General features: G+C 42.9%; 1 protein-coding gene across 1 annotated transcript in view; it reads left to right on the plus strand.

Annotated features, from left to right (window-relative positions):
• Positions 1-3,605: 3,605 nt before the first annotated feature.
• RNF32 (ring finger protein 32) overlaps positions 3,606-13,055 on the plus strand; it is a 44,125-nt gene continuing 34,675 nt past the window's right edge. Inside the window, exons 1-3 of the mRNA XM_021692947.1 lie at positions 3,606-3,633; positions 4,583-4,847; positions 8,498-8,640. Of these exons, the coding sequence (XP_021548622.1) occupies positions 3,619-3,633; positions 4,583-4,847; positions 8,498-8,640 (423 nt within the window). The 5' untranslated portion in view covers positions 3,606-3,618. The remainder of the gene's footprint in view (positions 3,634-4,582; positions 4,848-8,497; positions 8,641-13,055) is intronic.

Raw genomic sequence — 13,055 nt, forward strand, 5'->3', positions numbered from 1 at the left:
AACTTAAAATTAACTTAATTATGAATTTAATTTGGCTTATCAAAAAAATTAGCTTGTTTTTAGTGTTTTTTTAAAAACTTCCAAACAGGAGTGGCCGCTTAGAAAATTGAATTCTACTAAGAAAATAATTATTTGAGGTGGAGCTTCAAATTATCTTGTTTCACAGTAGAATACTATTTATTCCAAAGCCATGTCAAACATTTTAACTTTTAGGTCTTTTAGTGATCAATGACCAGTTTCTAATCAATTTAGTTGGTTACTTCTTTAGACCTGCTTTCAGAGAAGTAAAAAAAAAAGGAAGGGACTATTTGCATTTTGTATGTTTTCTATATACTTTCAGCTGAACTTCATTTCAATAAAAGTCCAAAGTTTAACACAATTGAGTCACTGTCATTTAAAAAAAGAGGAACTTCTGATTTCTGCTTCCGGCCATGACGGAGTTTTAGGAACCAGATTTAAGCTCTTATCTCAAACAACTAAAAGATCAGACAAAATGTATGGAACAATGGTTCTGGGACACGTGACTCTCATCCTTAAGCAAAGGGAAACCAAGTGAGCCAGGAGTTTCCAGGCCACAACCAGAACAGGGCCAACAGTGGATCTGCAGACACAGAATTAAGAACTGCAGGAGGCCCCACAGGGCATCGGCGAGGCCCTGGAGGAAGGGCCCGGGGTCTCCAGCCGGGTTGGTCTGCTGGCCGCAGCGTGTGGGGGACAGAGCACCTGTCGGAGCTCACGCGAGCTCCCCTGGAAAAGGGCCCAACAGTTTGCTCAGGTCGTGGGGACCCCGTGGCGCTCGAGAAAGTCAACCCACTGCTCCCACGTGACTCACTCTGAGCTTCACACACAAAGCTCAAAGTCACTCAAAGGAACATGAAAAATCCAGCACCCAATAATATAAAATTTGCGACTGGCATCTAATCCAAAATGGCCCGGCACCCAGAGAAGTAGGAGAACACAAAGAATGCAGGGAAGCAAGCAGAAATGACAGCTGGTGCACGCAGTGCACCTGCAGGGGAGGAGACGCCCCGCAGGGCGGGCGCGGGAGGGCACGGCGACACAGATCACCCGAAAGCAGAGGGAGACGAACTAGGAATGAACTGAGCGTCGGTGAGCGACAGGTGCACACGCATCAAGAACGGACACATGTAACTGGGCGCACGGGACTGACATCTGAGCAAACATGGCTGAGAGCCTGTCAAACGTGCCGAAACCGCAGGTGCCCACAGCTCAGGGGAGTGCACCCAGGGCGCCGACGAGCACATGGCGAGCGTGCGCGCGCCGGGCGTGCGCGGGGCGGGGCCGGCGAGCGTGCGCGCGGTGGAAGCGCCGAGCCGGCGATGGACAGGTGCGCCGAGTGCGCAGGGCAGAGCCGCCGAGCATGCGCGGTATGGCCGTGCGCGGGGCCGCGCCGCAGAGCACGCGCGCCGTGGCCCCGAACTTGGCGCCTTGCGCGGGGCGGGGCGGGGCCGTTGAGCATGCGCGCCGGGTTGCTGGGCAACGGCGAGCGGCGCGGAGGCCGGGGGTTGGGGTCGGTGCCGGGCACAGGGGCAGCCTGAGCGAGCGGGGCGGGAGGGGCCGCGGGGACCTTGCCGGGAGGCCCAGGTCGCCGGTCCCCAGCTCCGCGGGCTGCATCGTGACCGCTCTCGGGAGGGCCCCACAGTGGGGACGGTGTCTGGATGCGGTGACGCCACCCGTCCCCGGAAGGGAGCCGCGCCCGAAGGTAGGGGTGTCCCAGACGCGTCGGAACCCGGGAGCGCTGCCCGCTCGGGGCCCGCTCGTCCGGACGTCCCGACAGGGAGCCGCGGTCAGCCGCGACAGCCGGCAGCGGTCCCGCCGCGCAGTGCGTGCTTCTCGTTAGCGCACGGCCGCTGCGACGGGGCGACCGCTAACGAGTTGGCCACCAGGGCGGTCAGCGTTGCTACCGGTGTTAGTGGTGCAGTTAGCCAAGAAGGAACATCCCGTTAATGTTGGCTCTTCGGACGCGACAGGATTAAGGTTCTGACCCCGCCACTGCTGCAGGCCAGGAGTCACTAATCTCTGGATTTGGGTCCCAACCCTGAACTGTAATGACGCTATGGGACGTAGAAGGGGCAGTTTTCAAAAGCTCACAGCAGAGACACTCAAGGGAAGACTGCAGAGTGTAGACAGCTAGCTGCCGCTGTTAAAGAGTTTTTAGTGTGATGTAAACTCTGTTCTGCCAGGGGATAGGCGTTTTGAAGGTAGAAGATTCTGGAAGGGATCTACAGCATTTTAAATACCTTGTACCATTTCTGCAGTCTACACTGTCCTGATGAAACACTGGACAGGAGCTTCTTTCGTGCACCTTGAGGCCAGAAGTGGAAGCAAGCACTACCATCTAGTTTCTCAAAGCAGCTTCGCCGTCACTGAGCCCTGGAGACCTCACAGCTCTGTTTCCACATCCCCACTTCTACCTTCCAGCACTAGTTTAATGCAGGTGTTGATCCTTAGATACATATTTTGGATTAATTCCTTTCTAGTCTTAAAATTAGGCCCCATTTCCTAGATTAATAACTTACTGTTTCTCCCCATTCTGTGTATTTTGGACCCTGTCTTCAGAAACTGTACCCTTGCCTAAAAACCGAAAGGACCAATTCAAATTCTTCCACCAGTTTCAAATGGAATTGAAGCAAAATAACCATTTACAGAGTATCTTCTGCATGAAAGGGCCCATTCGGATACTTTACAAAGGTGATCTCATAAACGTAATCCTGCAAGGAGCGTAATTACACCTGTTTCAAGGTGAGGCAGCTGGAAGTCAGACAGCATGTCGCCCAGCACATAGCTGGACCAAGACTGGAAGCCAGGCTTGCCCCTGACATTCTGTCCCTCTGTGTTCTGGACAGACTGCAGGCAGCCAGTACGCCCCGTGCATCCCAGTATATTCACTGCTCCCCTTCCCTCCTAAATAATAACCGTATGCCGAGTTCCTGAGTGCCTTTGTCCTCTGGTAACTGTAGTGTGGTTTGTTCACTTCCCTCTTCTCTGTCCTGCAAATCCCGGTTTAAATGTTCTCTCTTTAAGAGGTATTTCACTTACTGGTCTGCCCGGGTGGCTCAGTTGGTTCAGCGTCTGCCTTCGACTCAGGTCATGATCTCAGGGTCCTGGGATGGAGTCTTGCATTGGGCTCCTTGCTCAGCAAGGAGTCTGCTTCTCCCTCTCCCTCTGTGCACGCTCTCTCTCTCAAATAAATAAAACCTTAAAAAAAAAAAAAAAGGTATTTCACTTATTATTCTCTGATCTTTTCAGTCTCAAATTTTGTTGTACTTATGTATAATATTATATTGAGTGATGGACTGTTCTCATTCAAATTCATATGCTCCCTCCAGCCAGCTGGAGATTTGAGGGCAGGGCCCCATCAGTCATGACTGGCTTGAATCCCGCCAGAATCACAGTGCGTAGCTTAGTGCTGTGCTCTGGCAGGCATTCCCATATCAGACTCTCAAACATACCTTCCCTCTAGACTTTATAAGAGATGTTTACATACACTCTAACTTTGACTTTCTGTTGATTATGTTTTTACAGTGGAAGAATTAAAGGAATGTGATATGATGATATAACTTGATATACCCAAGTAGCAAGTTTGCCTGACTCAGCATGTCAAAAAACAAGGTACAGAATCTTGTTTTAAAACAAATACAGTTTTAAATGAAATCTTGCCATCTGCAATGACGTGGATGGAACTGGAGGGGATTATGCTAAGCGAAATGAGTCAATCAGAGAAAGTCAGTTATCATATGATTTCACTCATATGTGGAATTTAAGAAACAAAACAGGATCAAAGGGGAAGGGAGGGAAAAATAAAACAAGACGAAATCAGAGAGGGAGACAAACCGTAAGAGACTCTTAATCGTAATAAATAAACAGGTTTGCTGGTGGGGAGGGGGGTGGGGTAACTGGGTGATGGACATTAAGGAGGCACATGATGTAACGAGCACTGGGTATTCTATAAGACTGATGAATCACTGACCTCTGCCTCTGAAACTAATAATACATTATGTGCTAATTAATTGAATTTAAATTTAAGATTTTTTAAAAAATAAAACAAACACTGTTTTACTCATGACTATAATTTAATCCAGCTGTTTGAAAGCATAAAAATATGGTTGCACATCTCGCTCCAATGAGGAACTATCTGCCACAGTACCGACTGCAAGCACGTCATACGTGCCCAGCAGTTTTGTTCCGCGTTGTTTTCTCCAAAAAAGCACATACTTAAATGCAAGATTCCCTTTCATATTACAGAAGCAAGATTTTGCCTAGAGTCTAATTTAATTGTAGTGAAAAAGAATGTGTTCAGGCATGCACAACTTTTATAGGTCATAATGAATTAATTCATATTATATTTAAGACCTCAGTAATTAAATGAAAAGATAGTACTATGTCACCAACATAAATGATGAGACTGGGCTTTCCTGCACTTATGTAACGTGGGCCAAGCATTCTTCACTATTAGATTTGATCTAGTATGCCACCCGGATTGAGTATTAAAGCCTAAGTTTTCTTCCAAATGATACATTACATAATGTTCCATAGATAAGGTTTTTTTCCTACTTTTTAGGGTCATTCATCTAAACAAGATAACTTAGCAGTCACTGCAGTTGCTTTACAAGATCACATTTTACATGATCTTCAACTTCGAAATCTTTCAATAGCAGATCATTCTAAGACAAAGGTACAAAAGAGAGAGAACAGATCCAAATCTCTAAAAAGAAATACAAAAGCAGTAATAGATACTGGACTTAAAAAAACTATACAAGGCCCTAAAGTGGAAGATCCAGAAAAAGAATATGTTCTTGATCCAAAACCACCACCATTAACTTTAGGTAAGTTAATCTTGTCATTCATTTTTTGGCTTATTAGAGCTAAGGAATCTAGTTGAGATTCATAGTATAATTTTTTCTGGAACAGAAATGATTCTAATTTATAATCTTACAGAAAGAATGTATGTACTAAAGTTTAAAAATGATGATGAGGACAATACGAGCAAGAAAACAAAGATAGTACTACACAGAATAAATAAAAATAGTAGAATACAATCAATATCCACTAATCCACATGGGCGGAAATCAACCAGTCAGTCAGTAATGGAAAAGAAAAAGCTCTTTCTTACAGTAGAATGACAACTAATAAATATATAGACAGGGGCCAGAAATAGAAAATCACCATCCGGCCAACAGCACAGTAAGAACAAGCATCGGTGGATGCTGAGACGCACGGTGTGGATACGGCCTCACAGCGTGCCCACACCCCACAGAGGGAAGCAGGAAGCCCAGCCGCCCCCTGTTGGTGACACTGGGCCAGCAGCACCCTGACCACGTGACCCAAGTGCCATCACCAAAGGGGTAGACGCCGACATGGCCCCCATCCCATGCTCTGAGAAAGGTACAGCATCCCCTCCAGGGTATTCTTGCCAAAATGCATCTCTGAATTTAATCATGAGGAAACATCAGACCCACCCAAATTGACGGACAGTCTACACACTTCCTGGCCAGTACTCTTCAAAAGTGTCAAGAAAAGCAAATGAAGAGAGAGAAGCTGTCCCAGATAATAAGACACGAAGGGGACATGACAACTGAGTGTTACGTGTAATCGGTCCAAAAAAAGGACTTCAGTGACACAAGAACGAAACCCAGTAAGGAATACAGATTAATTGGCAGTGTTCGATCAACGTTAATTTCTCGTTTTGATCATTGAACTAGGGTTATGAAAATATTAACATTTGGGAAAACTGGGTAAAAGGCACATGAGGATTCTTTATACTGGCTTTACAACCTTTGCAAGTCTCACATTATTTTAAACTGTAAATTTAGAAATAGAAAAGATTTTTAAATGATGCTGGGCATGGAAACTAGGTTTGTCTGGGGGCGTTGTGCCCTCACGCAAGTGTGCTGGATGGAGGAGGCGCAGGGAAGCCTGCAGACTCAGCTGCACGGTATAGGGGGAGCCTGCTGCTACAGCAAGGCCAGGGGACACTCATTACTTCATTACTGCAGACAGTGATATTTGTATTCTAGGAAATGGCACAGCTCAAGAATGTGCAGAGGCTTGGAATGATGTTACACAGTCAGGTAGTGAATATCTTGTACCTATATAATTTATGGAGATGATCAACTAGATCATCATAGTAAGTTTAGCAGGAAAGGTTTAAATTAGACATCAGGAAGGACTTCCCAATTTGGAAAATAAGTAAGGTTAAAAAGGAGAGTAAATGAATTATTCTTCCAGTAGCTCTTTATAAAAAAAATTTTTTACTATTATATATATTAGTTACCAATATGTGTTGAACCATATGCTCTTCACTGTTATCTATACATCATATTGCACTTGGGTCTCTTCTTGCTGATTTTCTCGAATTTTTTATGTACTCTACATATTAATTGATGTAGCCACTGAGAAGATCTCTCAGTCTGGCACCATCTTTTAATTTTATGTTATTTTATATTGAATAAAATGTTCATTCTGATTACTGTTAAATCCATCAGTTTTTCTCTTTATTGTTTATGCTTTGGGTGATTTAAGAAATCCTTAGCCATTCTGAGATCACAAAGATTTTCCCACATTTTCTTTATTTACCTTTACATTTTTGCCTTTCACATTTAGACCTCATCTAAATTTGCATACAGCATTGGCAAAATCAGTTGATATAAAAACTTACATTAGATTCTTCCCTCAAACCACTATCTACCTATCTTTTGCCTTTGCCAAGTTTTTCATGCTCATACAAGAGAGGGAGAAAGAGAGAGTCAGGATGTATGATTTGGGGTATGATCTGTTACTATGTCAGGATTTTACTGTTTTAATTCAATATAGTTTTGTAATATGTCTTGTATTTCAGGAAAAGACCCAAAATTCATTCCCCCAAATCTCAGAAGTATATTCTTTCCATCCACTAAAATACAGTGGTGATCTTCTGATTTTATCTTTGTGGAGACATTCCTTCTGAAACCTTCCATTACTCTGCTCCCATATGCACCAGTTGTTCTGTGGGGCTGGTGCAGAGCCGTCAGCCTGGGATGTCTTCTCGGCATCACCTGTGGGCTGATTCCCTTTGGTTCTCTTGCACTGGATCCTCTCTCTGATGGCACAGCTTCTCCTTCTTAGTGTATACCCTCACTGGGGTGAAGTTGCTCCTCCAGCAGCTTCCGGGGAAAAAGTGCACAAGAGACCAGTGTACAAGCTTAGAGACACAAAGATGTCTTTATTCTCTTATGGTCCGTTGTTTGCTAATGAAGAATTTCCATATGGGAGTCTTTCTCAGAATTTTGAAAGGTTTGCCTTCTCATGTCTGTGTTGTTGGAGGTAAGTCTGATGTATTTCTGACTCCTGACCCTTTTTGAGACTTGTCTCTCTTTCTGTCTCTCACAAAACTTTGAGATCTGCTTTTTGTGCCTACACCTGTGACGTCTCATAGTGGCGGGATTTGGTGTGAATCCTTTGTTCTGGGCCCTCCTGGGGCCTCTCAAACTAGAAACTCACATCCTCTTCTAGGAAATGTTTTAGGCTATTTTAAGATCTTTACTCTTGATTTTCTGTTTTCTTTATGGAATGTCTGTCTTTCAGATGTCAGGCCTCCTAGACTGGTCCTTTAGTTTTCTTATCTTCAGTCTCCTGCTTTATCTCATCTTCCTACTTTCTATGGGATTACTGTAACTTCCTCTTCCAGTCTTTGAGTTGACTTTCACATTTCTACTATAAGATTTTTGATTTTTAAGAGCTCTTTTTTGTACTCTTTTTTTTGAATGTTCCTGGTACAGCTTCCTGTTCTTGTTTTGTACACGTAACACTTCACTTTCTAGCCAAAGAAAGCCCACAGAGTGGCACTTTACCCATTCCCTCATTTGGAGGTGGTATGAGGGTGGACACTGGTGCTCAAGCCCCTGCCAGCACTGTGCCCCAGCTGCAGCAGCTCCCACGGGGACGTGAGCTCCATGTTTGATCCCCAGGGACACATGGTGGGCTCTCAAATATTGCTGAGGTAAGGAATTGATCCTGATAATAATTATAAGTCCTAAGAATTTTTAGCAAGGGAAGAACCTGATTGATACGCATTCTGTGAAGGTCACTGGTGGCAAAAAAAAAAAAGAAAAAAAGAGCTAAACTGGAAGAAGACAACACTGAAGACTGAAAGATAAATTAGGTGAAAAGTAAGAACCTTTGGCCAATACATGTGAAAACCTAGTATTCTTCAACTTTTCTTCCTGAAAATTGGATAGCAGTCCTGCCTACTATAGAGAATATCGTGAACATGAAATAGGGGAAGGCAATTCTTCATAAATAAAAGCATAAAACACAAATGGAAGGTATTATTACCATTGACTTCTATGCACCATGGAAGAGCAGTATTCCACATATGGTGGAAGTACATGGTATGTTTTGCTTTCAAATTTGTTTACAAAATAATGTCATTAAACTATATATGAGTACTATATCCTAAATATATTGCAACTTCTATTTCATATTGTTTTAACTTTAGCACAGAAGCTGGGCTTGTTTGAACCTCCCCCACCACCACTATCCTCAGATGAATGGGAAAATGTGAAACAAAGATCCGTCCTGCAAGGGGACTCTGTGCAGCCATGCCCAATATGCAAAGAAGAATTTGAACTTCGCCCCCAGGTGTGTAGCCTGAAGATCAGATAAGCAGGCTTGGGGACTAGACCGAGCTGGAGCCTAAGATCCCAGGCTTCGTTGTTCTAGTTTCTTCCGCCTACGTGACCTCAAATACTTTTATAGTTTCTTTTCCATTAATTAAAGTGTGTGTGTGAGAAAGAGCTAAACACCCTCATTAAACAGTTTTGTTTATTTACTGAATGATATTCTCAAGTACAAAGTTCATACAAAAGGAATGCTCCCATTGCACTGGCTGGAAATAGCTGAGGAGCGACTAGAGACCTGCTAGGAGGAGCCCAGTGCAGGAAGAATGAAAGCAAATGGAAACTTTAAGTGTTTTATGAATTGAAATCATAAAAGAAAAGAAAAACTAGGGTTGAATATCTCCAAAGAATTTATATAAGAATCCTTAAGTAAAATCTTTTAATAATCTTTAATCATGAAACTTTACCACATAAGGTTGATGACATGCAGTCAATCTGGGTCATAGGTTTTTCTGTACTATGTCTAATCTGCTGTAATCTTGTGGCGGTTAGGGATGCTTCCACCGCTAGAATTTTGCGTTTTGTTCTAAGCTAGTGGCCACTGTACAACAGTTTCCCACATGTGCAGCATTGTGCTTCCTACAGAGCAAGCACTCGGACATTTGCTGGAAAAATACAGCAAATAGAGTCAAAGCAGGCCTAAAATTCATAGCCTGGGAACCTCGGGCTTTACTCACTACCTGGCACTTAACTCTCAAACTTAATTTGTTTTAATGAGTTTCATCATTAACAAGTTAGTTCACAGTCATAAAACGTTTGTTCTTCACTAATTTGAATTCACAAGTTATTTTAAACACACTTATTGTATTCCAGTTCTCTATCAAGACCTAATCTTATGCATATGAAAGCTGGGTATCTTAGAAAAAATTTAGCCCTTACAAACCACAGAATTATCAACTAGGATAATTTAGTATTTTAGTGTAGCAAGAGTTAATAGAACCACAAGGAGTCTTTCTGGCCCCAGCAACCTCGTCTTTAATTATGCTATAAATATTTAGCCTGTTGTATGAAGAATGAAAACTTACACTGAATATCTTAAGTGGGGCAGCAGGGGAATCAGGATGCATCATGCCCACCATTTTTTCCCTTCTGTTTTTTATAAATTTCTCACTAAATTCTTATTTTTGTTTGGTTAATAGATATAGATGCTTGTGTTTATTTTGCATTTTTAGTTATTGTCCTCGTGTTTAGGTTTTTCCTTTGTTAAACACAGTAGTTGGCATTTCCCCAGCATTTAATTATTTCAGAGGACTTCAGTTATTCTTGTGCATTGCTGACGGACGCATTATACCCATTTAACAGATGAGGAAATAAATCAGTTGATCGGCAGCAGGATGACTCAGGAAGTGTTCTCAAGGTCAGCTGGAGTCTAATCTCAACTTCTAGGACATTTTTAGTGTATTTACCACCACTTAATCATTTATTTTTATCTCAGAGAATGTTTTCCAATAACAAACATTTATGGACATTTAAAAGTATAATATTTTAAATATATGGAAGGACAGTGTTATTCAATACAGATCATCAAATATCTGTTGATAAAACATTCAAAGATTATTCTATAATGCATGAGGAGTTAAGATGGAGGAAGAGGAGGGGGACCCTAAGATTACCTTGTCCCTCGAACACAGCTAGATAATTATCAAATCATTCTGAACACCCAAGAAATTAATCTGAGGACTGAGGGAACAAAACCACAAGTCTGTAAGTAGAAGGGCAACCACCTTTTGGAGGGTAGGAAGTGCAGAGAGTTGATCTGGGAGAGAGACAACTGTGGGTACTGCGGCGGGAAAGGAGCCCTGTTTACGAGACTACCGCAAGGTATTATACACAGCAGAATGCAAAATCTCAAGTTTTAGGAGTCTGCCACCGCCGGGGTCATGCCTGGCTGAAACGTGCTCGGGTGGTAAGCAGGGTGGACCCAGGAGTGGATAGGGTGGTGTGAGGATCAGACCCGGGTGCAGGAGGAACGGGTGGCATCAACATGCTTCACTCTTTCCAGGCGGAGGAGCCGGGGCTCCGCCTGCAGGCGCTGCGCCTGGGCGCCGGCTCTCTGATCCACTTTGCCATAAACTCTGAACTGCTCTGTGGTCCTGCAACCACTCTCCTGGCGTGGTCCAGGCAAATGGCAAAAGCAAGAGAGACCCTCCCCCAGAGGAACAGTGTGGGTCCAAGCCACAGGAGTCCCTAAAATTTGTGGAGTTGTAAAACCCAGTCCCGCCTGGGATAAAAAAGCTCAGACACAGGCGGGGTGAAGGCAGGGATCTGAGGGAAGCTGGGGACACAGGAGGGGTGACTGACTGCCCTTCTGTGAGGGCTCACTGAAGAGTGAGGGGGAGCCAGGAACTTTAAGCTCCAGGGCTGGAGAGCAGGGCGCCGCCATATTCATCCTACCCAGGGAGCAAAACCGCGCCACCTAGTGGAGACTAGCGCTGCTTACATGAAGCCCCGCCCCCCTGCGCCCTGCAGGTGCTTTTCCACGGGAGCCTTCCACCTGAGAAGAGCGCAACAAGCCCCTCGCCCAGAAGGCCTGCACAAACATCTTGCAGGTAGCAAGTCTACTGATCACAGAGTACTGCAAAGCTTAATAAAGCTCTAAGGAAAATAGGATTTAGCTTCCTTTTTATTTTTTTTTTATTTTTTCTCTTATTTTTCAATCCTTTATTATCTTTTTAATTTTTATGTATATATTTTATATATAGATAGATTTTTTTTTTTTAGGTCTAGCTTCTTTTAACACGTAGACCAAAACACACGCAGGATCTAGTTGTGTTTTTCTTTTTTTCTGCACAAAATGATAAGATGGAGGAATTCACCCCAAAAGAAAGAAAAGGAGGTAGAACTGATGGCCAGTGATTTTTTTCTTCAAATTTTTATTTAAATTCTAGTTAGTTAACATACAGTGAAATACTGGTTTCAGGAGTAGAATTCAGTGATTCATCACTTACATATAACACCCAGTGTTCAGTATGACAAGAGCCCCCCTTAATGCCCATCACCCATTTAGCCCATCCCCCACCCACATCCCTCCATCAACCCTCACTTTGTGCTCTATCTTTAAAAGTCTCTTGTGGTTTGTTTCCCTCTCTCTTTTTATCCTTCCCCCTCCCATATGTTCACCTGTATTGTTTCTTAAATTCCACATATGAGTGAAATCTTATGGTATTTGTCTTTCTCTGACTTTTTTCACTTTGTGTAATACATTCTAACTCCATCCATGTCATGGCGAATGGCAAGACTTCATTCTTTTTGATGGCTGAGTAATATTCCTTCGTGTATATATACCACATCTTCTTTATCCATTCATCAGTCAATGGATATTTTGGGCTCTTCCCATAGTTTGGCTATTGTTGATAGTACGGCCAGGGATTTATTCAATACAGATATAAGTAAGATGTCTAAACTATAATTTAAAACAACAATTATAAGGATACTAGTTGGGCTTGAAAAAAGCATAGAAGACTCTAGAGAATCCCTTACTGCAGAGAGAAAGAACTAAAATCTAGTCAGGATGAAATGTAAAATGCTATAACTGAGAGGTAAACCCAAATGGATGCCATAAAATGAGGATGGATGAAGTAGAGGAACAAATCAGTGATACAGAAGATAAAATTATGGAAAATAAGCTGAAAAGAAAGGTAATGGATCACCAAGGTAGACTTAAGGAACTTAGAGACTTATTAAAATGCAAAAACATTCATATCATAGGAGACCCAGAACGATGAAGAGAGAGATAAAGGGGCAGAAGGTTTATTTGAACAAATTATAGATGAAAATTTCCCTAATCTGGGGAAGGACACAGACATCAAAATCCAAGAAGCACAGAGAACTCCCATCAAATTCAACAAAAGCCGGCCATCACCAAGGCATATCATAGTCAAAATCACAAAATACACAGACAAGGAAACAATCCTGAAGGCAGCAAGGGGGAAAAAGTCCTTAACCTGTAAGGGACAACAGATCAGGTTTGCAGCACATCTGTCCACAGAAACTTGGCAGGCCAGAAAGGAGTGGAAAAAAATACTCAACATGCTGAATGGGAAAAATATGCAGCCAAGATACTCTATCCAGCAAGGCTCTCATTCAAAATGGAAGGAGAGACAAAGAATTTCCCGAACAAAAACTAAAGGAATTCGTGACCACTTGACCAGCCCTGCAAGAAATATTAAGGGGGACTCTTTGAGTGGGGGAAAAAAGACCAGAGAATGTCACCAGAAACACCAACTCTACAGGTAACACAATGGCAATAAATTCCTATCTTTCAATAATCACTCTGAATGTAAATGGACTAAATACTCCAATCAAAAGCTACAGGGTATCAGAACGGATAAAAAAAAACAAGATCCATCTATATGCTGCCTATAAGAGACTCATTTT

This window comes from Neomonachus schauinslandi, chromosome 12 (assembly GCF_002201575.2).
Source record: "Neomonachus schauinslandi chromosome 12, ASM220157v2, whole genome shotgun sequence".
Classification (NCBI taxonomy): domain Eukaryota; kingdom Metazoa; phylum Chordata; class Mammalia; order Carnivora; family Phocidae; genus Neomonachus; species Neomonachus schauinslandi.